This window comes from Taudactylus pleione, unplaced genomic scaffold (genome assembly GCF_031769625.1).
Source record: "Taudactylus pleione unplaced genomic scaffold, aTauple2 ptg000875l, whole genome shotgun sequence".
NCBI lineage: Eukaryota > Metazoa > Chordata > Amphibia > Anura > Myobatrachidae > Taudactylus > Taudactylus pleione.
Genome location: NW_028285277.1, coordinates 1,158,764 through 1,185,295, shown reverse-complemented (window position 1 = coordinate 1,185,295; position 26,532 = coordinate 1,158,764). Strand labels below are relative to the sequence as shown.

At 47.7% G+C, this 26,532-nt stretch overlaps 1 protein-coding gene across 3 annotated transcripts in view; it reads left to right on the top strand.

Moving 5' to 3' along the window:
• Window positions 1-26,532, top strand: part of BTBD10 (BTB domain containing 10) — a 67,591-nt gene that overhangs the window by 6,180 nt on the left and 34,879 nt on the right. Inside the window, exons 1-3 of one of the 3 annotated variants that reach the window (XM_088458937.1) lie at window positions 5,310-5,376; window positions 19,081-19,277; window positions 25,789-26,074. In XM_088458937.1, coding sequence (XP_088315063.1) covers window positions 19,124-19,277; window positions 25,789-26,074 — 440 coding nt within the window. In that variant the 5' untranslated portion in view covers window positions 5,310-5,376; window positions 19,081-19,123. Of the gene's footprint in view, window positions 1-5,309; window positions 5,377-17,819; window positions 17,945-19,080; window positions 19,278-25,788; window positions 26,075-26,532 lie in introns of those variants that run through there. The other 2 variants (XM_088458935.1, XM_088458936.1) reach the window with 2 other exon arrangements.

The window sequence follows — 26,532 nt, the reverse complement described above, 5'->3', positions numbered from 1 at the left end:
GGGGTATGTCGGGATTGTCGCCCAGCAGTGATGTATGATGGGGGTATGTCCGGTTCCTTGGACTGTGTGTGGTGGTTTATCAGAATTGTGGGCGTTAGGAGATGTGTGGGTTAGTCGCAAGAGGTAGAGGCAAGGCTTTTCGGGCTGAGGAACTGTGTATTTTGGGCTATGGCAAAGCTGTTGGTGGTCACGAACAATATGTGTCAGCATTAGTTATGCTAAGGGGCAGATTCACTTAGAAGCAGGGTTTGCCACAAGCCGATTGCCTTTGAGCTTTAACGCCTGGGGCTTAGCAATTAATAGCCTATTTCCTCCATGGTAAACAAGTGGGTAACACGCATTAACCTATAGATTCCGGATTAACTACCCTGAGCTATGGGTTAACGATCTTACCACGATAAGGGCAGAAAACCCTACTTACCGCAGACTGCTGTTCGCACCTCAGGAGGGTGTGATCAGATATCCGCGGTAAGTGCGGACTGCGGGATTACCGGGCACTGCTACATTCCTGCGTTAAGCACTGATTCTAATTGGATCCACCCTCAAGTGCTCACTGATATCTTGTGTGTATTAGATTTATAGAAGTGTGTGTAACTATAATGATCTTGAAAACTTGGTGCTAGTAGTGTCATTTGGTGGCCAGTTGTGTCATTTGGTGGCCAGTTGTGTCATTTGGTGGCCAGTTGTGTCATTTGGTGGCCAGTTGTGTCATTTGGTGGCCAGTTGTGTCATTTGGTGGCCAGTTGTGTCATTTGGTGGCCAGTTGTGTCATTTGGTGGCCAGTTGTGTCATTTGGTGGCCAGTTGTGTCATTTGGTGGCCAGTTGTGTCATTTGGTGGCCAGGTGTCATTTGGTGGCCAGTTGTCATTTGGTGGCCAGTTGTGTCATTTGGTGGCCAGTTGTGTGCTGTATGTCATTTGTAAACGTACAGGATAGGAGTAGAATGACTGATGATGAAAAAAATGTTTATTAAAACACACAGGGGTAATTCAATTGTTTCTTGGGCGCCCAACGGAGTAATTCAATTGTTGCTCCGCCTGGGCGCGTGTGCATGCCCAAAATCCGCATCTAGCAGCTAACCTGGTTTTAAAGTCCTGCTTTGATTGCCCACACAACAGACTTATCTCACATTTCTATTAGTCACCTCAGGTGGCTGCGAGCAGCCACAATTATCAGGGCAATCCGCGGATATCGGGCGGATCGTCCTGATAATTGTAGTGTGTATGGCCAGCATAAGGGACCCCTAACAGATCTCTCAGTTGGTGCACAGGTGTACTGGCTGACACACATTAAAAGATCCACAGGTGGAGCTAATTATTTCACTTGTGATACTGAGGAGGAGTGTAAGGAATTACCGTATTGTGGATGGCTTTGCTGGAATGGAACAAGGAGATGGTGCAGAGAAATGTGTCTATCCCGAATAAACGCTGCTGAAGGGGTCTCGCTGCTTCATGTGATCTCCGCTGATCATTTACCTTTCTGTGCGGAGGTGAAGAGAGGCAGGCCCGGGTTGGGTTGTGACGCTGGCACTGTCCGGTGGGTGCGAGCTGCCTTGTATCACACTCACCAGACACCGGTTTAGTTATAGGGTTCAGGGACAAAAAGTGGACTTCAGTATACCCATGTGCGACATCTGTGAGCTAGGGTGAAAGCTGAGGTATAAGGGCAATTGGTGTGGAAATGCCGGTTGGGGTAAGTGAGTGGTATCATTAATGCATTCTTGTGCAGATGCATTATATGTGAGTGTTGCATCAAATGCATGATGTGGTCTCGTCAGACTTGAGGGAATTATGGCCCGCATTCAGAGGCGGTCGCAAGAAGCGATCGCTCTGTCTGAATGAGGGCGGCCGCTTCTTTTTTGTTTTTGTTTTTAGTGCGGCCTTCTGGTCGCTAGTTAAGCTGTGGGTTACCACCCACAGCTTAGCGGCCAACCAGGGTGATGGTCGCGATGGTCAAGACCATCGCGACCATCGGGGCTTGCGACGAGACCCTAAGGTTGGGTCTCTGCAGCCGCAAGCCCCAGGGAACTTCCTGCTCTGATCGAGCAGGAAGCTCCCCACTGACATCACTGCTGATGTCAGTGGGGCCGCCCCCAAACGGCAAGCGTTCCGTCGGGAACACCTCCGTTTGGCCGGCCTGTCCGCTTTCCAAACGGGGCGAGCTGTCAATCACCATCGACAGCTCGCACCCTTTGGTGCGAGACTCGTGGCAACGGAGCGCCCGTCGCTAGCCGGGTCTCGCGCATGCGCACGTCGGAGCCGGCTCCGTCGCGCGCATGCCCAGCGGGCAAACATTGACCCGGTTGTGAGCACTCAGCGCTTGCGACCGGGTCTGAATAAGGCCCTATGGCTTTATTTCTTAGGTCGGTATTCAATTGTTGTGCCCTTGTACACGCCCGACTGGAGCTATTCAATTGTTTCTCCTGTCGGGTGCAATCAGCTTCCGGCGCACCGTTTCCCTGGGGCTGCGAGCTGAAATGGGCGATAAGTGACATGTTTTTGTCGCCCAAACATCACTTTCCGTGATTGCGCCCAGCACTTTGGTCGGGGGTAGCTGTTTTACGCGGCTACACTCGACCACTTTGGGCGTGATCAGCGTAAAAAAACAGCAACAATTAAATAGCCCCCCGCGAACCCCCGTTACTTTAGACACAGTCCACTAGACTTGTGTTGATGTGCCCACCACTCATGAAATGCTGGTGACAGCGGGCATTCCTCTCCACATAATACAGTACATATAGTACCCTTAGCCTGTTATGGTAACTATCTTCCCTTCCTGGTGAGCGGTCCTCTTCCAGGCTTCCTATAAAGTAACACTCCAGCATTAGTTCCTGCTATTTGCAGAACAGGTAGCGTCAGTGGATTTGGATGATTAGTCTGTATAGGATCTGTCTCAGCCAGGGTCAGACTGGTACATGTGCCTAAATTTAGGCTATAAAGCCATGTGACCTAAATAATAACTCTGTGTTGGGTGGAGTAGATGGCAAATACGGATAACGTAAACCATAATCTATGTGCCGGTCAGTAGTTTGCTGTAGCTACATTGCTGTATCCTTTGAGTTACTGTGGCCATACCCACTAAGCTCTCTTTTGAAAATCTGTTTATAATAGAATTGTAAGAGAATCCAAATGTGAATGTTGAGACTGAATCCCACCCAATGTAGATACCTGATTCAACCAATAATACAGGTGATGGGAAAAACCTAGGGGGAGGTTTATCAAAGCTTTGAGAGAAAGTACTAACCAATCAGCTCCTAACTGTTATTTTTCAAACATAGCCTGTAACATGACATTTACATTGGTTGGCACTTTATATCCACATTAAATCCTCAAAAAGTGGGAGGCACATATAGAAACCGTTGTAATTCCTACACCGTTCACCTGATTTGGATGTAATTACCCTCAAATTAAATCTGAAAGTCTGCAGGTAAAGCACATCTTGTTTGTTTCATTTCAAAGCCATTGTGGTGGTGAATAGAGGCCAAAATATGAAAATTCTGTCAATGTCCCAATATTTATGCACCTATATATTTTAGTTTTACATTACGGCGAGAGGCCGCCTTAGGCTGGGTACAGGGATCAGCGATCAATGCGATTTTACTGACTATTTTTCTTGAGCCCAGAACAAGCGATATTGAGTGTTCTCACACTGTAATCTTGTGAATGACCGCACAATCATGTGTACACACGGAGCGATGTAGGGATATGTAGTTATAAAACGGCTAATCGTCCCTACATCGCTCCAATGTGTACTTATCTTTAGGGTAAATACTCCCTAAATGGTCATCAAGCTTTTAAAGATAATTGTACGACTGATGCTTTTAAAGTCCTGAAAACAGAAGTGGAGGGGGGCGTGGGACCTGCCTCTGACTGGGTCACTCCATCTGGCTGCTATATGTAAGGACCTGTCTCTGTACTATGATTAGTACATACACTGTCTCTGCCTCTGACTGGGTCACTCCATCTGGCTGCTATATGTAAGGACCTGTCTCTGTACTATGATTAGTACATACACTGTCTCTGTCTCTGACTGGGTCACTCCATCTGGCTGCTATATGTAAGGACCTGTCTCTGTACTATGATTGGTACATACACTGTCTCTGTCTCTGACTGGGTCACTCCATCTGGCTGCTATATGTAAGGACCTGTCTCTGTACTATGATTAGTACATACACTGTCTCTGACTGGGTCACTCCATCTGGCTGCTATATGTAAGGACCTGTCTCTGTACTATGATTAGTACATACGCTGCCTCTGCCTCTGACTGGGTCACTCCATCTGGCTGCTATATGTAAGGACCTGTCTCTGTACTATGATTAGTACATACACTGCCTCTGCCTCTGACTGGGTCACTCCATCTGGCTGCTATATGTAAGGACCTGTCTCTGTACTATTATTGGTACATACACTGTCTCTGCCTCTGACTGGGTCACTCCATCTGGTTGCTTTTTTTTGAAGTTTAAATGCACTACACCAGTGGTTCCCAAACTTTTTGGAGTCATGGCACCGTAGAGTAACAGCATTGTTTTCATGGCACCCCTAAGTTTAAGTTTAAGAGATTCAGAAGAAAATGTAGTAAAGTGAAGTAAATTGTGCTACCTGTCATTTTTAGGTTCAGGTATGTGATGGGGACAGGTTTGTGCTATTGTTTGTCCACATATTTACATTACATTGCCCTTCTATAATTTGATTTGGTGCTGGACCACCAACCTTAGGCAACCGTGCAAGTGTCCCGAGGCACCCCAGGGTGACATGGCGCGCAGTTTGGGCACCCCTGCCCTACACACAGGAATGAAGCTGAAATTCATCTTTTTAATAACGTGACAATAATATATGGGGAATCTACCTCATCTGACGTTACATTAAGTTCATCAGTAGTAAGAAATGAAGTTGAATATGTCATTGGCATCTGCTGTGATAGAATTTAATTTTCATGTGGTGGTTCCTATACTTCATGGAATGACCCATATGAGGGGAGATGTATAGAAGATGGGCACATGGAGTATAATTACATGTCTCTGGGCTGCAGCATTAGTAACGTTTAGCTTTGTGCTGTCTGCACTATTCTCCTCAGTAATGTAGCTCCAGCCCTCACTCTCTTATCTGTAGGTTTTATTTTATTCTGCTTGTGGTCAGAGTTCTCTGAGCTGTAACTGATTGCCCAAATGACGGCTATGCCAGTATGTACTAAGCGTGTGCGTGCTTTCATTCTGCATGACGTCTTGTGTGATGACCACTACTGCTGTGTTACATAGGTGATCTGTGCTGGCAGTGACATTACAGCACATCCTCATCCTTATGACAGTAACTCCAGGGATCCAGAGAACTGGGATCGGAAATTGTGTAATAGACCTCGCAAACTGTACAAACACTCCAGGTAGGTACCACAAAGATGGCTGCACCTCCTCATCCGCACTCATTTTATCTCCTATACAGGGGGGCCTATTTAGCATTAAATATTTGCGACATATTCCCTGAAAACACCCGTCTCTGATATCTGCTGCCGCCCCTCCGTTACCCACAGCAACCGCAGCCCCTGTAGCTATGGCGCTCGTGGCGCTGTCAGATTTCTCACGTTTCGCCTTCACAGCCAAGTCCATGTGAAGGTGGCGTTCACCTACAGGCTACACTTCACAATCCGGAATCCATGCCCGGTAATGGCGACCGCGTGGTCAGCAGACGATTTTCTGGTTGAGGAGAGAAGAGATGGCTAATGCAGTCACATCACTGTGAGCGTATTGCAGGGACGGGCACTTCTCACACCTCCTGTCCTTACATGTGCTATATCATACATTCCTGCTGTGTTATCACATACTGCAATGCCCTCATGGGTACGGTCACATCACTGTGAGGTATTGCAGGGACGGGCACTTCTCAGACCTCCTGTCCTTACATGTGCTATATCATACATTCCTGCTGTGTTATCACATACTGCAATGCCCTCATGGGTACGGTCACATCACTGTGAGGCATTGCAGGGACGGGCACTTCTCAGACCTCCTGTCCTTACATGTGCTATATCATACATTCCGGCTGTGTTATCACATACTGCAATGCCCTCATGGGTACGGTCACATCACTGTGAGCGCATTGCAGGGACGGGCACTTCTCAGACCTCCTGTCCTTACATGTGCTATATCATACATTCCGGCTGTGTTATCACATACTGCAATGCCCTCATGGGTACGGTCACATCACTGTGAGGTATTGCAGGGACGGGCACTTCTCAGACCTCCTGTCCTTACATGTGCTATATCATACATTCCGGCTGTGTTATCACATACTGCAATGCCCTCATGGGTACGGTCACATCACTGTGAGGCATTGCAGGGACGGGCTCTTCTCATACCGCCTGTCCTTACATGTGCTATATCATACATTCCCGCTGTGTTATCACATACTGCAATGCCCTCATGGGTACGGTCACATCACTGTGAGCGTATTGCAGGGACGGGCACTTCTCAGACCTCCTGTCCTTACATGTGCTATATCATACATTCCCGCTGTGTTATCACATACTGCAATGCCCTCATGGGTACGGTCACATCACTGTGAGGTATTGCAGGGACGGGCACTTCTCAGACCGCCTGTCCTTACATGTGCTATATCATACATTCCGGCTGTGTTATCACATACTGCAATGCCCTCATGGGTACGGTCACATCACTGTGAGCGTATTGCAGGGACGGGCTCTTCTCAGACCGCCTGTCCTTACATGTGCTATATCATACATTCCTGCTGTGTTATCACATACTGCAATGCCCTCATGGGTACGGTCACATCACTGTGAGGTATTGCAGGGACGGGCACTTCTCAGACCGCCTGTCCTTACATGTGCTATATCATACATTCCGGCTGTGTTATCACATACTGCAATGCCCTCATGGGTACGGTCACATCACTGTGAGGTATTGCAGGGACGGGCACTTCTCAGACCGCCTGTCCTTACATGTGCTATATCATACATTCCGGCTGTGTCATCACATACTGCAATGCCCTCATGGGTACGGTCACATCACTGTGAGGGTATTGCAGGGACGGGCACTTCTCAGACCGCCTGTCCTTACATGTGATATATCATACATTCCGGCTGTGTTATCACATACTGCAATGCCCTCATGGGTACGGTCACATCACTGTGAGGGCATTGCAGGGACGGGCTCTTCTCAGACTGCCTGTCCTTACATGTGATATATCATACATTCTGGCAGTGTTATCACATACTGCAATGCCCTCATGGGTACGGTCACATCACTGTGAGGCATTGCAGGGACGGGCTCTTCTCAGACCTCCTGTCCTTACATGTGATATATCATACATTCCGGCTGTGTTATCACATACTGCAATGCCCTCATGGGTACGGTCACATCACTGTGAGGCATTGCAGGGACGGGCTCTTCTCATACCGCCTGTCCTTACATGTGCTATATCATACATTCCTGCTGTGTTATCACATACTGCAATGCCCTCATGGGTACGGTCACATCACTGTGAGGCATTGCTGGGACGGGCACTTCTCAGACCTCCTGTCCTTACATGTGCTATATCATACATTCTGGCTGTGTTATCACATACTGCAATGCCCTCATGGGTACGGTCACATCACTGTGAGCACATTGCAGGGACGGGCACTTCTCAGACCTCCTGTCCTTACATGTGCTATATCATACATTCCCGCTGTGTTATCACATACTGCAATGCCCTCATGGGTACGGTCACATCACTGTGAGCGCATTGCAGGGACGGGCACTTCTCAGACCTCCTGTCCTTACATGTGCTATATCATACATTCCCGCTGTGTTATCACATACTGCAATGCCCTCATGGGTACGGTCACATCACTGTGAGGTATTGCAGGGACGGGCACTTCTCAGACCGCCTGTCCTTACATGTGCTATATCATACATTCCGGCTGTGTTATCACATACTGCAATGCCCTCATGGGTACGGTCACATCACTGTGAGCGTATTGCAGGGACGGGCACTTCTCAGACCTCCTGTCCTTACATGTGCTATATCATACATTCCCGCTGTGTTATCACATACTGCAATGCCCTCATGGGTACGGTCACATCACTGTGAGGTATTGCAGGGACGGGCACTTCTCAGACCGCCTGTCCTTACATGTGCTATATCATACATTCCGGCTGTGTTATCACATACTGCAATGCCCTCATGGGTACGGTCACATCACTGTGAGCGTATTGCAGGGACGGGCTCTTCTCAGACCGCCTGTCCTTACATGTGCTATATCATACATTCCGGCTGTGTTATCACATACTGCAATGCCCTCATGGGTACGGTCACATCACTGTGAGGGTATTGCAGGGACGGGCACTTCTCAGACCGCCTGTCCTTACATGTGATATATCATACATTCCGGCTGTGTTATCACATACTGCAATGCCCTCATGGGTACGGTCACATCACTGTGAGGCATTGCAGGGACGGGCTCTTCTCAGACCTCCTGTCCTTACATGTGCTATATCATACATTCCCGCTGTGTTATCACATACTGCAATGCCCTCATGGGTACGGTCACATCACTATGAGCGTATTGCAGGGACGGGCACTTCTCAGACCTCCTGTCCTTACATGTGCTATATCATACATTCCGGCTGTGTTATCACATACTGCAATGCCCTCATGGGTACGGTCACATCACTGTGAGGCATTGCAGGGATGGGCTCTTCTCAGACTGCCTGTCCTTACATGTGCTATATCATACATTCCGGCTGTGTTATCACATACTGCAATGCCCTCATGGGTACGGTCACATCACTGTGAGGGCATTGCAGGGACGGGCTCTTCTCAGACTGCCTGTCCTTACATGTGATATATCATACATTCCGGCTGTGTTATCACATACTGCAATGCCCTCATGGGTACGGTCACATCACTGTGAGGCATTGCAGGGACGGGCTCTTCTCAGACCTCCTGTCCTTACATGTGCTATATCATACATTCCCGCTGTGTTATCACATACTGCAATGCCCTCATGGGTACGGTCACATCACTATGAGCGTATTGCAGGGACGGGCACTTCTCAGACCTCCTGTCCTTACATGTGCTATATCATACATTCCGGCTGTGTTATCACATACTGCAATGCCCTCATGGGTACGGTCACATCACTGTGAGGCATTGCAGGGATGGGCTCTTCTCAGACCGCCTGTCCTTACATGTGCTATATCATACATTCCGGCTGTGTTATCACATACTGCAATGCCCTCATGGGTACGGTCACATCACTGTGAGGGCATTGCAGGGACGGGCTCTTCTCAGACCGCCTGTCCTTGCATGTGCTATATCATACATTCCTGCTGTGTTATCACATGCCGCAATGCCCTCACGGGTGCTAATATTGTGCCCAGATCGCATTGAGTATGTGATTATTGATAAATGGGCCCCAGATTGAGTGGTGAGATGTTCCATTGCATGATTTCCATTCATTCCTGCTGTCGTTCTGTAATCACTGTGTTTGTCTGCGTTATTTGGTGCAACATTCCCAGTGTCTCTGTCACTAGGATGTCATATTGCTGTAACCTGTAGGTGATGGTAAATTACTGACTGCGGCATGGGCCTGGCATGGTCTCCGGCAGGTATGAGAGGTCCGGTAATGTGTAACCTGCACAATGCCTTCATGCTTGGTGATCAGGGTTCTCATTGTCTGTGCTAGGTATAGCGTCCTGCGCTCTGTGTACACTATTACAGTATGCCCACATGGTGTAAGTACAGGATGCAGTTACTTCTATAATGGGATCCCTACATTAGTCTTCTGTTTTATTGCCATGTGCTGTAGCATGCGGCCTGTGAGTATATGAAGCCAGGGATATATATCTATATATTTTCTCTCTAGAACATTGTCCTGTACCTGTAATCATTTAGCACAGAATGCTCTCCCCCTCCCCTACCTTCATGTGACTCTATAACCCAGTGTCAGCCCTGTAATGGGATATATATTCTATTCCACTCGATATGTCTGCAGCCCGCTAATGTCATTTAGATGTAATGGATGCACAATGTCTTTTTTCATGACTGGCAGGAAGTTTTGATGTTTTTATAAACCGTCAGCATATTTCTTCTTCCTCCTGCCTGGGAAGGGCATTAGCGTCTGGCCCCGGCCTGCAGATTCGCCTCTCCTGCAGCTAGTTGGGGGGTTACCAATACCAATGTCCTCCTCATGCATATGGAAGCCTGCAGAGCTTCTGTTGGTAGGAAATGCTCTGTAGCAGCACTGTCATACTTGGGTTTGGGGAGCGGGCTGGAGCTTGGTATGCTGGAATACTTGTGATGTTTGTTTCCCGGGCTGTAAATTCTGTGCATTTAATGGATGGAGAGCAGAACATCTTGTGTAACACACTGCAGAAGGCACAGACAGTGTCAGCCAGTGCAGCAAGGTAGGTGGTGATAGTGCAGACTACATCGGGAGGTGTGTACTGTGATATACAGAAGTGGTAATAACACAGTACACAATGCATGCACATTACAGTGAGTGGCAGGAATACATCGGGAGCTGTGTACTGTGATATACAGAAGTGGTAATAACACAGTACACAATGCATGCACATTACAGTGAGTGGCAGGAATACATCGGGAGCTGTGTACTGTGATATACAGAAGTGGTAATAACACAGTACACAATGCATGCACATTACAGTGAGTGACAGGAATACATCGGGAGGTGTGTACTGTGATATACAGAAGTGGTAATAACACAGTACACAATGCATGCACATTACAGTGAGTGACAGGAATACATCGGGAGCTGTGTACTGTGATATACAGAAGTGGTAATAACACAGTACACAATGCATGCACATTACAGTGAGTGACAGGAATACATCGGGAGGTGTGTACTGTGATATACAGAAGTGGTAATAACACAGTACACAATGCATGCACATTACAGTGAATGGCAGGAATACATCGGGAGCTGTGTACTGTGATATACAGAAGTGGTAATAACACAGTACACAATGCATGCACATTACAGTGAATGGCAGGAATACATCGGGAGCTGTGTACTGTGATATACAGAAGTGGTAATAACACAGTACACAATGCATGCACATTACAGTGAGTGACAGGAATACATCGGGAGGTGTGTACTGTGATATACAGAAGTGGTAATAACACAGTACACAATGCATGCACATTACAGTGAGTGGCAGGAATACATCGGGAGCTGTGTACTGTGATATACAGAAGTGGTAATAACACAGTACACAATGCATGCACATTACAGTGAATGGCAGGAATACATCGGGAGGTGTGTACTGTGATATACAGAAGTGGTAATAACACAGTACACAATGCATGCACATTACAGTGAGTGACAGGAATACATCGGGAGCTGTGTACTGTGATATACAGAAGTGGTAATAACACAGTACACAATGCATGCACATTACAGTGAGTGACAGGAATACATCGGGAGCTGTGTACTGTGATATACAGAAGTGGTAATAACACAGTACACAATGCATGCACATTACAGTGAGTGGCAGGAATACATCGGGAGGTGTGTACTGTGATATACAGAAGTGGTAATAACACAGTACACAATGCATGCACATTACAGTGAGTGGCAGGAATACATCGGGAGCTGTGTACTGTGATATACAGAAGTGGTAATAACACAGTACACAATGCATGCACATTACAGTGAGTGACAGGAATACATCGGGAGCTGTGTACTGTGATATACAGAAGTGGTAATAACACAGTACACAATGCATGCACATTACAGTGAGTGACAGGAATACATCGGGAGGTGTGTACTGTGATATACAGAAGTGGTAATAACAGTACACAATGCATGCACATTACAGTGAGTGACAGGAATACATCGGGAGCTGTGTACTGTGATATACAGAAGTGGTAATAACACAGTACACAATGCATGCACATTACAGTGAGTGACAGGAATACATCGGGAGCTGTGTACTGTGATATACAGAAGTGGTAATAACACAGTACACAATGCATGCACATTACAGTGAGTGACAGGAATACATCGGGAGGTGTGTACTGTGATATACAGAAGTGGTAATTACACAGTACACAATGCATGCACATTACAGTGAGTGACAGGAATACATCGGGAGGTGTGTACTGTGATATACAGAAGTGGTAATAACACAGTACACAATGCATGCACATTACAGTGAGTGACAGGAATACATCGGGAGGTGTGTACTGTGATATACAGAAGTGGTAATAACAGTACACAATGCATGCACATTACAGTGAGTGACAGGAATACATCGGGAGGTGTGTACTGTGATATACAGAAGTGGTAATAACACAGTACACAATGCATGCACATTACAGTGAGTGACAGGAATACATCGGGAGCTGTGTACTGTGATATACAGAAGTGGTAATAACACAGTACACAATGCATGCACATTACAGTGAGTGGCAGGAATACATCGGGAGGTGTGTACTGTGATATACAGAAGTGGTAATAACACAGTACACAATGCATGCACATTACAGTGAGTGGCAGGAATACATCGGGAGGTGTGTACTGTGATATACAGAAGTGGTAATAACACAGTACACAATGCATGCACATTACAGTGAGTGACTGGAATACATCGGGAGGTGTGTACTGTGATATACAGAAGTGGTAATAACACAGTACACAATGCATGCACATTACAGTGAGTGACAGGAATACATCGGGAGCTGTGTACTGTGATATACAGAAGTGGTAATAACACAGTACACAATGCATGCACATTACAGTGAGTGGCAGGAATACATCGGGAGCTGTGTACTGTGATATACAGAAGTGGTAATAACACAGTACACAATGCATGCACATTACAGTGAGTGACAGGAATACATCGGGAGGTGTGTACTGTGATATACAGAAGTGGTAATAACACAGTACACAATGCATGCACATTACAGTGAGTGACAGGAATACATCGGGAGCTGTGTACTGTGATATACAGAAGTGGTAATAACACAATACACAATGCATGCACATTACAGTGAGTGACAGGAATACATCGGGAGGTGTGTACTGTGATATACAGAAGTGGCCAATAACACAATACACAATGCATGCACATTACAGTGAGTGACAGGAATACATCGGGAGCTGTGTACTGTGATATACAGAAGTGGTAATAACACAGTACACAATGCATGCACATTACAGTGAGTGACAGGAATACATCGGGAGGTGTGTACTGTGATATACAGAAGTGGTAATAACACAGTACACAATGCATGCACATTACAGTGAGTGACATGACAAGTAGCTGGCTGCCCCTGCCTGTTTGCGACAATGGAGCTGCTGAGGGGGGTGGGGGGCAGGGGAGAACACCCTAAAGTCCATTTACACAGTAGCTGGCATGATTCTTCGCCCCACGCTAGTGGACTGCTGGGTCAAGAAGGCAATTGAAGCCTGGGCTAACCAACTATCCGAAGGATTACGGACAATACTCCTAGCTGTGAATCTAATTCTTTTAGCAGAACAGATTGGGGAGTCGGCTGCGTCTCTTGGTGAGGCTTCAATAGAGGTATGTAATCTCACTTCTAGGTCTTCCACTCTAGCAATATCGGCCCGCAGAGCAACAGTGGCAGGCTGATGCAGAATCAAAGAGGGCGGTGGAAGCACTTCCATTGACTGGTGTCCTGTTCGGACCCGAGCTAGACAAGTGGATCTCCCAGGCTACGGGTGGGGGGGTAAATCTACTTATCTCCTTTCAGCTGCTCCGGCTTACCGTAAGCCTTATTCAGGACTGTCCTTTCGTGCCCCAGGAAGATTTAAAGACTGTTCTAGAGGAGGACCTACCACCTCTCGTGGTTCCAGAGGTAGGGGTAGAGCCACAGCAACCTCTACACACCAGGACAATAAGCCCTCCACCAAACCCAATGCATGACTGGTCTCCCTCTCACCTGAGGGACCCCAGGGTGGGAGCTAGTCTTCGAGATTTCAGGGTGGTGTGGGCACAATCTTGTCCGGATGCTTGGGTTCGGGACCTCATTACCCAGGGGTACAAACTCTATTCCAGATTCAACCACCTCGGTTTCTCACCACAGGTTTGCCAGTTTCCAAAGACTGATCGAGATACAAGAAGCTGTAGACAGATTTCTCAATGCTCAAGTATTTGTACAGGTACCCACACATCAATTAAAACAAGGGTTCCACTCCAGCTTGTTCGTGGTTCCGAAGCCGGATGGATCGGTCAGACTTACTAAGAACCTGAAGGATCTCAATCCCTATCTGAGAGTATTCAAGTTCAAGATTGAGTCCCTTCAATCAGTCATTGCGGGGCTCGAGGAAAACGAGTTTCTGTCTTTGGACATAAAAGATGCCTACCTACACATTCCCATCTGGCCACTTCACCAAGCATTTCTACGATTTGCTATTTAGGACTCACATTTTCAATTCCAGGCAGGCTAATCTTCGGCTTCTAAGGTATTCACCAAGGTAATGGCAGTGATGATGGCTCTTCTTTGGACTCAGGGAGTCACGATTGTTCCTTACCTGGACGATCTCCACCTGAAAGCTCCTTCCAAGAACCAATTATTACAAAACATACTGGTGACTCACAGGCTCCTCATATGACATGGGTGGATCCTGAACTTTCCCAAGTCTCATCTGCAGCCAATGCAGAGCCTTCAATTTCTGGGGATGATTCTAGACACTGTAAATCAGAAGGTCTTCCTTTCTCAGGAAAAAGCAGCTTCCATTCAGGAGATGGTGCGGCTGATCTTACAACAGCGACGAGTATCGGTGCACCTGTGCAAACGGTTCCTCGGGAAGATGGTTGTGACCTTTTGAAGCCATTCCATACGGCCGCTTCCACTCCAGGCCTTTTCAACTGTACCTCCTCTCCCAGTGGTCGGGGCCCTAACTATTCCTTCACCAACGAGTGAAGCTGGCCCCCAGAATTCGGAGTTCTCTTCTCTGGTGGCTGAATTCATGTCGCCTGTTGGAGTCAAGAGGTTTGGAGTGTAGAATTGGATTCTCCACACGACAGACGCGAGTTTGAGGGGGTGGAGGGCAGTGACTCTGGAGAACCACTTCCAGGGCCGCTGGACTCCATAGGAAGCGAGACTGCCCATAAACTTCTTGGAATTACGGGCAGTGTTTTATGCTCTTCAACTAGCGCATCACCTGTTGCAGGGTCAAGCTGTCAGTCTAGTCGGACAACACCACGGCGGTGGCATACATAAACGGACAAGGTGGCACCAGAAGTCTGGCAGCAATGAGGGAGGTAAGCCGCATTCTTCTCTGGGCGGAGGAATTTGTCATGGTAATATCAGCAATATTTATTCCAGGCATGGACATTTGGGAGGCAGTCTACCTCAGTTGTCAAGATGTAAATCCCGGGGCGCTCCATCCCCAGGTGTTTCAACAGCTTGTTCAGAGGTGGGGCCTTCCACAAGTCGACCTCATGGCGACCAGACACAATCATCAACTGCCTCTGTACCGCTCTCGGACGAGAGACCTGGAGGCCGTGGCAGTGGACATACTCACAACACCCTGGCGGCTTTGATTCGTCTGTTTCCACCAATTCCTCTTCTGCCTCGGCTTCTGCAATGCATCAAGAGGGAAAGGGCCAGGGTTCTCTTAGTGGCTCCAGATTTGCCCATCAGAGCTTGGTATTCCAACCTGCGTCTACTGCTGATAGACTATCCATGGCCCCTACTGCTGCGAGAGGATCTCCTGCAGCAGGGTCCTTTTGTCTATCCAGACTTAAGGCGGGTACTTTACGTTTGACGGTGTGGCTGTTGAAAGGGCAATCTTAAGGCGAAAGGGATCCCATCTACTGTAATCCCTACCATGCTCTGGGCCTGGTAGGAAGTGACTTCCAGATACTACTGTCATGTCTCAAACACTTATGTGATCTGGTTTGAATGGCGGGGATTGCCTCCCTCAACATTCAAGGTGTCCAGGCTCCTCCTTTTCCTGCAGGCAGGATTTTCAGCGGGCCTACTTGCATCCCTGAAGGTTCTGGTTTCAGCACTGTCCATTTTCTTCCAGAAGAAACTGGCCTTTCTCCCAGATATTCAGACCTTTTTGCAGGGGGTTATCAGTTTGCAGCCTCCCTTTGTCCCTCCAACGGCTCCGTGGGATTTGGACCTCGTCCTCTTTCTTGCAGTCTTCACTGTTTGAACCATTACAGATGGTTGAGTTTAAGTACCTCTTGTGGAAGGTGGTCCTTCTCCTAGCCCTGGCTTTGGCCAGGCGAGTGTCGGAGCCCGGGGCTCTTTACTGTCGATCTCCGTACTTGATATTCCAGGTGGATAGGGCTAAACTCCGTACGCAGATGGCATTCCTTCCTAAAGTGGTCTCTGTGTTCCACATAAACCAGCCTATCGTGGTGTCGGTTCTTCCAGAGGACTCGCCAGCTTCCAGATCCCTGGATGTTGTTGGAGCCCTCAGGATCTACATGGATAGGACTGCATCTGTACGGAAAACTGATTCCCTGTTTGTCCGGTATGATTTGGCTCGTCCTGGTTGGCCGGCTTCCAAGCAGACTATTGCACGCTGGATCCGTCTGGGCCATTAGGCAGGCCTATGTGGCCTCTTCCAAGGAACCTCCGGTTTCCATCACAGCGCATTCCACGCGCTCTGTGGCTCCCTCGTGGGTTTTCATGACTCAACTTTGTCGAGCAGCCACTTGGTCGGGCTGACATACCTTTGTCCGGTTTTATTGTTTTGATACGTTTGCGGCCTCTGCCTCGCAAAAACAAAATGACCATACTGTTTTGCAGGGTTCTCGGCGCTCTCCCGCCCGGGATGGGAGCTCTGGGTCGTTCCCACTGTCATGAAGCCTCCAGTGTCCCCTAGTGGATAAGGAGAAAACAAGATTTTTGGTAATTACCGATAAATTCCTTTCTCCGATTGCACAGGGAACACCAGACGCCCACCCACGCTGTTCCTGTTCCTGCCATGGTTGCTTGTCATTCTACGTTATGACTGGTTGTTTTTCTTTGTTCTACGGTTCTTAAGATTCTTTTAACATTTTGTTTGTCATTCTGTGTACTTGCTTCACCTCCTCCTCTGCAGTCTGTCTTTTCCAGCTCTCCTCGGCCACAGATTCCTAAGACTGACTTGTAAGGGGGTATAGAGGGGGAGGAGCTAGTCATACTTTCTAAATTTAAAGTGCCAGCTCCCGGTTAGCACACATCTATACCCCACTGTCATGAAGCCTCCAGTGTCCCCTGTGGAATCTGAGAAAGGGATTTATCGGTAAGTACCAAAATCCTGTTGTTGCTATATGTACACTAGAAACATTGTAGCTATGTGGTGGGTTTTATTTTTCTGTTTAGTTTGTATTTCTTTGCCATTCAGAAGATAATTTTGCTGTCCCGGTTCTCCAGTTACCTGTGAGTGGTATGTCAGCAGGTAGACTGCCTGAGCCTAGAGGTGAGTGCTGGACTGATGTGGTCACATGTTCTCTGGATGACACAGATTTAAGTCATTCTTTGGAGTAATTTGCAGCAGCCGTGTAAGCAACTCTGACGAGTCCTACTAGAAAATCTTGTTAGCCTGGAAATAGCTTTAGAAACACCCCCCCCCCCCTCCTTCCCGTCTGTGTTCTGCCTGTCACCGTGGGACATCCAATAGCAGGCAGCTGGTACGACTGCTCTCACAAAGCAGCACTAATGGGGTGGTGTGGCTGGAGACGTCAGCACGATCACTATGCGCCTCTGAATCACGGATTGTGTGAAAATGATTTGTATTAATATGTGGGAGGTGGTACTGTATCTCCTGAATAGCTGCCATTGAGGCTAAAGGACATCCAGCGATCGTACAGGTACGGCCGTGGGGTGGCAATATGCTGAACTTTGCAAGGAATGCAGAGAGATGCTGACCTGGCTTCTACAGCATCCTCGCTCCACGGCTCTCCCTTCCTTTGTGCTCTCATTCCAAAGGTTTTCCAGTGCCTGAGAGGGCAAAGCATGAGGTGCGTATTCCTCTACCCCTGGGGCACATGGGCAGTTGTCTGGGTGGCTGGGAGCTTTTAGTATTTTGTTTTATCTTGATAGGAAATGTTATTTATGTAGTAAATGGGATAATTCTTCCTTTTGTTATTACATTTTGTAGAAGCATTGTCATGCTTGTTTTTATTTATGGACATAATTGTTGTATAGTGACCTATATGTCCCAGTACATGTCCCGAGATCTTGCAGAGTTACAGCTGTAACTTGAGGCTCCTGAGTGCTGTCTGAAACAATTTTCACCTCGATCAATTGCTTCAAAGACAAAAATAAAGGTTAGAGTGGATAGGACTGACACACAAATATATATATGTGTGTGTGTGTGTATATGTGTGAGATATATATATATATTATCATGGTGTGTAATGTAACGCAGCTGTGGGTCACTTAGCGAGCTCATACAGATACTCATTAAGTGCACCAAATAGGGTAGATAATGACCTTAACGTAAGGCTGATGGTCCATTTCTTTAAAGCTTGACTTACCACATTTTTTAGGTTCTTTGAGTAATTGATCTCTTTAATGTTAATGTAAAACATCCCTTGGACACCTGGGAAAGGGGGGGGGGGGAGGGAGTTAGTTGTTCGGCCTGTGAATCCGCGTACTGAGAGAGCTTATTGCAGTGATGACGTATTCGGCCCCTCAGTACCTTGGTCATAGGTCAGTAATTACATTTACTTGTGAGGATGTTCCCATCTGAGCCTGGTGCTGGGTAACAGCCAATGCTCTGGCTATAATCCGTTACAGGTCTGACTATGGTGTCCTATACTGAATGACCAACCTGCTCAGTGTTTACAGTCCTGTGTGTGTGCTCTTATACCCAGGCACTGCTGTAATCTACTTTACATAAAGCATACAGGAGACATCTGGCCAGCCTGTCTCTTATCTTACTGTCTGCCATTCCCGGCAGCAGATATCTGACTCTCCCCTGCCATCCTTACTGCCATGTGCATCAAATGCTGCCCATTATAATCACCTGGCTATTCCCACCTTCCTGGTTATGGCAGCTGTGTCCTCACCTAATTGTCCACGTAACGTCCGTGTGTCCTGCTTGTCTAGCTGCTGACCTCTGTAATGCGCTGTTATTTGTTTCTCCTTCCAGCACTCCATCACGCGGCGCTAGAGTGGGAACCAGCCACACGAAGATGAGTTTTCATGGTGCCAGTGGCGGTCACGAACGATCACGAGACAGACGACGCTCAAGTGACAGGTCACGCGACTCATCACACGAAAGAGGCGAAAGCCAGCTGACCCCGTGCATCCGGAACGTCACCTCCCCTACACGCCAGCACCAAAGCGGTACCTAGAACAGTGTTTCATTACAATCAGAGGCACTTTTCCATGGGCATAGCTGGGAAATGGTAAAAGATGGGCAGATGAGCTGCCAGGGAACGTACACCGAGGCACCACTGCACCCTCATAGACACGGAACCCCAAACTGATAGGAACTGTCATATACTTACAGGACACGCAGGCATAAGACCTCTTCTATATCCACATACGGGGGACAGTATAGGAAATGCTGCTAGCGTTTGTCTAAGCGCATGTAAATATCTGCATCGTACACGGAATTACTGGGAAATGTCATCTTATATTTTAGCTACATTTAGAGATAAACTCCACCCAGCACTGAAAATCTAGAAGCTCTAGTATCTGGTGGAGTTTACTATGCCGAGCATTTGTGGCCCCTGGAATATCTGTAGGTGTCGTCGCTATGTAGTGGCTGTTTGTGTCGTGTTACTTTGTGAATCGCCCAGGCACATTGGGGGACATGTATGAGAACTGCCACTCTGGTAACTGGGCAGAAAGGGGTGTTTCCTGTAGCAGCCAATCAGACGGTCGCTTTCATTGTATATATTGAACCACGGGCATCACCCTTCTTTTCTGTGTTACCTGTAGCGCAGTTTTCATCACGGTTGCCCACTGTAACCCGCTGCATATGGCTATAATCTGTCACCGTGGTAACTGCATCATTTGTGACGATCACGTGTCCTCATGTACATCACATGTACCAGGTATAACTTGGGAGAGAGTTGCTTTATTCCGCGATGGTTTCAGTCCCTTTACCTTCTAGTGCGTATATACGTTTCCAATTTAGCGCAAAACTGCAACTTCCTGTACTCGCACGTTGTGTAGGTGTCCTTGGAGATGCGCTGCTATAATAGTAAATCTGAAACCTGAGTTTGTTGTGGTCATTGTTAGGTCATGCCGCTGCTCACTGCATGCGATACCTGTGCTAGATCGCCTATGCATGTAATAAAACTCCCACACAACTGTCACTGACGCACTTAGGGGGGGTGACCTGATGTAAAACTCATCCTTTAGAAAAATGTACCCCCCTCCTGGAACACTATCACTGAGCCGGCTTCTGTCTCATCTGTCCACGCACAAGGCCTCCGTCCATCCATATCACATAGGAGAGCTCCTTCAAAGCTTCTTCTATAAAAGCCATTCCACCCCAGTCCTAATTGGCTGGTTCCTGGGATGGGGCCCTATTTTCCGGTAGTGGGTTGTATGTAGGAATATTTTATTGTTATTAGGCAAGCTCTTTTAAGTGGTTGTTGCGGGAAAAAAAAGAAAAAAGTATATATTTTTTTTTGTTAATAGTGGTAATAAAAAAATCATGAACCACAGGTATGTAGGCTAGATGTTTCAGGTAGATGTACTTTATAAGTGCTTTGCTTCAGTTTTGTATATTTTCCTTATGGTTACAATGTTTGTTTATTCATTCTGATGTGGAAGGAGCCACCTTTTATAATATATAACCGTGTTCTCCGGAAAAAGTTTTTCCAGGCGGGTGGCATCAAGTAGTGGCCGGCCGGGGGTTTCTCAATAATGAAGTATTGAAATTCTGACCTTACATTGATTTAAACTTGAGATTAACATTTTGTATATTAATTCTCCTCTCCTTAAAGGCCTAGTTGTCCCAATTGCTTTGTCACTGCCCAGATGCTGCCTGGCTCTGTCACTGACACAAATAATGGTATTAAGTGCCCAGATACTGCCCAGTTACTTTGTGGATGGAATTTTTTTTATAACAGCTCCCAGATGCACTGAAGAGGGAGAGTGATAGCAGGAGGACCACTCTCCAATGTGCACAGGCGACTGTGCGCCTTGCTTTTATTCAGAGGGGGGATCTCTGCCCTCCAGCCTGACACAGGTCCTGCACTGTGATGTAGACCACGTCACAGCGCCATCTGCCATCCCCTGGGAGGCTCCATCCGGCGTCCGTACAGTGGGCCTGATTCAGCAAGGATCGCTATTGCTAAAACGTATGCAGACGGCCGATTGTTCCCTACTGCGCATGCATCATGATCACGGAGACCATGCAGAGCCATCGCAGAGTGATTGACACAGTTAGCGTCTGGTTGTAGTTACGGGGGGGGGGGGGGTTGGTAGCAGAAACACCAGCGTGCCTGACCGCTTGAACGCCGTTACGTGGGCGTGCATAAATTAGCCTATGTGATTGCATACGCAGCCGGAGTACTCACTGCGTGCAACGAAGTTAGCAATTTCTAAGCAGGGTCAGGTCTGCTATAATCGTCGCGAGGGTCCGATGGTACTCTGTTACCGAAGATTTGCAAAGTGTTACAGATGTGAGATCGCGGTAGTGGGAGGCAGTGGGCGCTCCTATGCTGGCAGCGCAACAGCATTGCGATTACATTCATTAGCATATTTGCGCAGCAGACCTGCATGCGATTTACGGATTTACGATCGCAATAGCGATCCTTGTTGAATCAGGCCCTGTATGCGCCAGCAGTAGCTGACCGCTGGCACCAAGGAAGCGTTGGTGAGGATGCCGGGAGGCAGAGGACACTACACATTGGTGAGAGTGCCGGGCGCCTGGGGAGAACACTGTATAATATAATGTATTTAATGCCCATTGTTACTAGAATCTATTCTCTGCATATTTCATCCAGATGTTAGTTGTACATGTCTGTGTGCACGGTGTATATTTGTGCGAGGATTGAATAACTCTGAGTGGGTGGTTCTTGTTAAAGAATGATAGTAAGTGGGATGTAGTAACGTGTAGCCGGTGCCATTTCCCTGCTATGTGTTACAGTACAACTGTGCCCAGAGTAACATTTATATGACATAAGCCCTATGGTGTTTATAGTGTGTATAGTGTGCGTTGTGATCACCCTCAGGCGTGCGGGCACCAGTCTAATCCGCTATCTTGCTTCTGTGTGTATAGTGTGCATTGTGATCACCCTCAGGCGTGCGGGCACCAGTCTAATCCGCTATCTTGCTTCTGTGTGTATAGTGTGCATTGTGATCACCCTCAGGCGTGCGGGCACCAGTCTAATCCGCTATCTTGCTTCTGTGTGTATAGTGTGCATTGTGATCACCCTCAGGCGTACGGGCACCAGTCTAATCCGCTATCTTGCATCTGTGTGTATAGTGTTTATAGTGTGCGTTTTGATCACCCTCAGGCGTGCGGGCACCAGTCTAATCCGCTATCTTGCTTCTGTGTGTATAGTGTGCGTTGTGATCACCCTCAGGCGTACGGGCACCAGTCTAATCCGCTATCTTGCATCTGTGTGTATAGTGTTTATAGTGTGCGTTGTGATCACCCTCAGGCGTGCGGGCACCAGTCTAATCCGCTATCTTGCTTCTGTGTGTATAGTGTGCATTGTGATCACCCTCAGGCGTGCGGGCACCAGTCTATTCCGCTATCTTGCTTCTGTGTGTATAGTGTGCGTTGTGATCACCCTCAGGCATGCGGGCACCAGTCTAATCCGCTATCTTGCTTCTGTGTGTATAGTGTGCGTTGTGATCACCCTCAGGCGTGCGGGCACCAGTCTAATCCGCTATCTTGCTTCTGTGTGTATAGTGTGCATTGTGATCACCCTCAGGCGTGCGGGCACCAGTCTAATCCGCTATCTTGCTTCTGTGTGTATAGTGTGCATTGTGATCACCCTCAGGCGTGCGGGCACCAGTCTAATCCGCTATCTTGCTTCTGTGTGTATAGTGTGCATTGTGATCACCCTCAGGCGTGCGGGCACCAGTCTAATCCGCTATCTTGCTTCTGTGTGTATAGTGTGCATTGTGATCACCCTCAGGCGTGCGGGCACCAGTCTAATCCGCTGTCTTGCTTCTGTGTGTATAGTGTGCATTGTGATCACCCTCAGGCGTGCGGGCACCAGTCTAATCCGCTATCTTGCTTCTGTGTGTATAGTGTGCATTGTGATCACCCTCAGGCGTGCGGGCACCAGTCTAATCCGCTATCTTGCTTCTGTGTGTATAGTGTGCATTGTGATCACCCTCAGGCGTGCGGGCACCAGTCTAATCCGCTATCTTGCTTCTGTGTGTATAGTGTGCATTGTGATCACCCTCAGGCGTGCGGGCACCAGTCAAATCCGCTGTCTTGCTTCTGTGTGTATAGTGTGCATTGTGATCACCCTCAGGCGTGCGGGCACCAGTCTAATCCGCTGTCTTGCTTCTGTGTGTATAGTGTGCATTGTGATCACCCTCAGGCGTGCGGGCACCAGTCTAATCCGCTGTCTTGCTTCTGTGTGTATAGTGTGCATTGTGATCACCCTCAGGCGTGCGGGCACCAGTCTAATCCGCTGTCTTGCTTCTGTGTGTATAGTGTGCATTGTGATCACCCTCAGGCGTGCGGGCACCAGTCTAATCCGCTGTCTTGCTTCTGTGTGTATGAGCGTTCTCATTAGCTCACTAGCCAGGATAAGAGCTTGTGCTGCTCAGCCAATAATGGGCCTTGGGCAGCACTGTACCGTGGCAGCTTATCATTGCTTTATATGTAATGTTTTACACAGTTGGCTTATTAATCATTATCTGGCAGTCATTAGAGAGAGGAGTCTTTAAATTAGATTATTGTGTTAAATTTGTTGGAAAATCTCAGCACTATGTCCTAAGGTAACCCCAACATTCGGATACAGAAGACTGAATATCCACAATCAATGACAATGAATTAAATTTGTCCCCTTTAATAATAATCCCTTTCAGACATACGAGCCGGGAAATTTCCTGCTCAGACACGAGAATTTATCCTGTGCAAATTCCCGGGTCTTTGGTTGAAACCCCACCTTTCACACTACAGCATCTACCCAGGAATTTCCCAGGTAGACCCCTTTCAGACAGAAGAAGCCGGGATTTTTAGATGACCTGCCTCTCCTCTGCCGTCTGCCCCTCCTAGCCTATCCCCTCTCCGGCTGCCGCTGATGAGGTCATCAAAATGCAGCAGGCAGCCTCCCAATCCAGCCATTTTTTTTTACATTTTATTTTATCAATAAATTATTTGTTTTATCCCCTATTTGCTATCCCCCCCCCCCCCCAATGGGGAAGAGATAGAACCCCTTCTGTAAATGTACTGCCCTGGTGGCCCAGCGTGAGTGCGGGCGGCCCGCTGTGGCAGAGACCTGTCGGCGGTCTCCGGCGGGGGCAGGTGTCCCCAGCGTCTGGCTGGGGTCCTCTGTGTCGCGATCTACAGCGGCACAGCCACTGGCGCAGGGGGTGGTGAGTGGCAGCGCTGAGCGTCCTATAGGATGCTCTGCGCTACCAACTCAATGTAAAAGCTGCTTGGTGCAGCCCGGGAATAGTAAATTCCCCGGTAGCACCATTCAGACATAAACAGGGTAATTTCCCTGGTTGATTTTGAAGGGTCGGCTACACGGGAACTTGTTCCCGGCTAGGTACCTTTCAGACATACATTGCAACCACGGAGTTTGGCTGAGGCAGGCCAAATTCCCAGGATTCTCGGTGTGTCCGAAAGGGGTATTAGAGACAGTATTGTTGCTGCTTATAGTGGACTTCACTGATTGGATACAAGACAGGACAATGGTGTTTCCTTCAGGAAAGCAAGTGATAGAGGGTTCTCTCGCTAGGTGCCTGCGAGTTGCAGGACCCTCCGTGATTCTGGCCATTTAGTCTGTAGATTTAAAACGACACGTTTCATATACATAACCAACCCTGTGAGACTTGTGCCGCAAAGCTGACTGAATAAGCCCCTTTGTGCTTGTGGATCAAGTCGCTTTTTCCCTCATTTTCAGGCCTTCTAAGGTGTCCCTTGCACTGAATTGCTGTTTATAAATGTACGTATTAGTCAGTGAGTAAGTGATGCATTTGCCGGCCCCTCTGAGATCTGTGGAGCCTGTAATGGCCCCACGCGACATTCCTGCGCACTGAACGGAGATCTCACAATCTACTTGAATGGTTGAGTAGTTAGAGAACAGAATGGCATGGGTCCATTGTGGGAACTGGGCAACTACCAACCAGAACATAAAAGGTATTAAAGGGACTTTTTGCTGTTATTTTCTATCACTCACAGAAGTTCTCACTTCTTCACATCATTAGCATTTTTCAGTCCATTTCCAGTTATTCAGGACACTAAATAGAGCTATTTCTATGGAATTTAATCACCCAAACAGACCACATAACCTTTAATCTGGTGCCTCATTCCATAAGATGAGGCGCAGTAACAGGACAACCCTATTTTAATGAACGGACATCTGCAAATTCAGTTACACAACTTTTTTTTTTTTTCTCATTTAGTTTGTATAGTGATCACTCTATCGTCCTGCACCTGTCACACCCCGTGCAGTTCCTTTTTTCTGCCTGGGGTGTCGCTCTCTGCTCTGTTGCTTCTAGCACACTCAGCTGATGCAACAAACGGCTGAGATACAGACCAGAGTGTGCTAGAAGCACCAGAGCAGAGAGCGACACCCCCAGGTGCATGTGACAGGTGCAGAGTGCTAGAACGACCACTAATTGTACTTGAAACTTTCCCTGTACTGCACAGCAGCTAATCCACACACTGAAAAAAACACTTGATATTTTTTTTTTATAGATCGAGAGAAGGATTATTGTTCATCGCGGCCGAGCAGCCCCCGCCCTCAGAAAATCTCCCCCAACGGTTCCAGTAGTAGTGTTGGGCTCAGTAGCCGGAACAGTAGCCAGTCCAGCTCAGAATGGAACTGTAAAACTGCCGGGGAGATGGTGTTTGTGTACGAAAATGCAAAAGAAGGTGCTCGGAACATACGCACCAGCGAGAGAGTCACACTTATAGTGGACAACACCAGATTTGTGGTAGACCCGGCTATTTTCACAGCACAGCCAAACACAATGCTGGGAAGGTTGGTATTCTGTATTGGGTGTGAGTGTCCTCAGAAACTCATTGCTGCATGATGACTTAACTGCTGAGCAGGGCATTCATTCAGAAAATCACATTTCTTCTTCAGGGTCCATAGGGTCCACAGGAACTGCCTTGGGGTATGTAGTTGGTGTGATCCAATGCACCAAACAGCTACAGCTTTGAAGCTCCAAGCATGCATAGGGCCTCCTCCCTATATACCCCGTCCCCAGCCATTCCGTTTTATTTTTTTTTGTGCGCGGCAAGTATCCAGATGCACAGGTTATAACAGCGGGACTGCTTAGGCAGTCCCAGGCGTTTTTTTTTTTTTTAATTTACCTTCATTTTGGAACTACTCAGTTTAGCAGTACTAGGCGCCGAATAGGACGCATGTACCGCAACTCCTACCTTCGCCGATGCCGAGATGTCAGTATCGCTATATTCCCTGGAAATTTCGGCGTA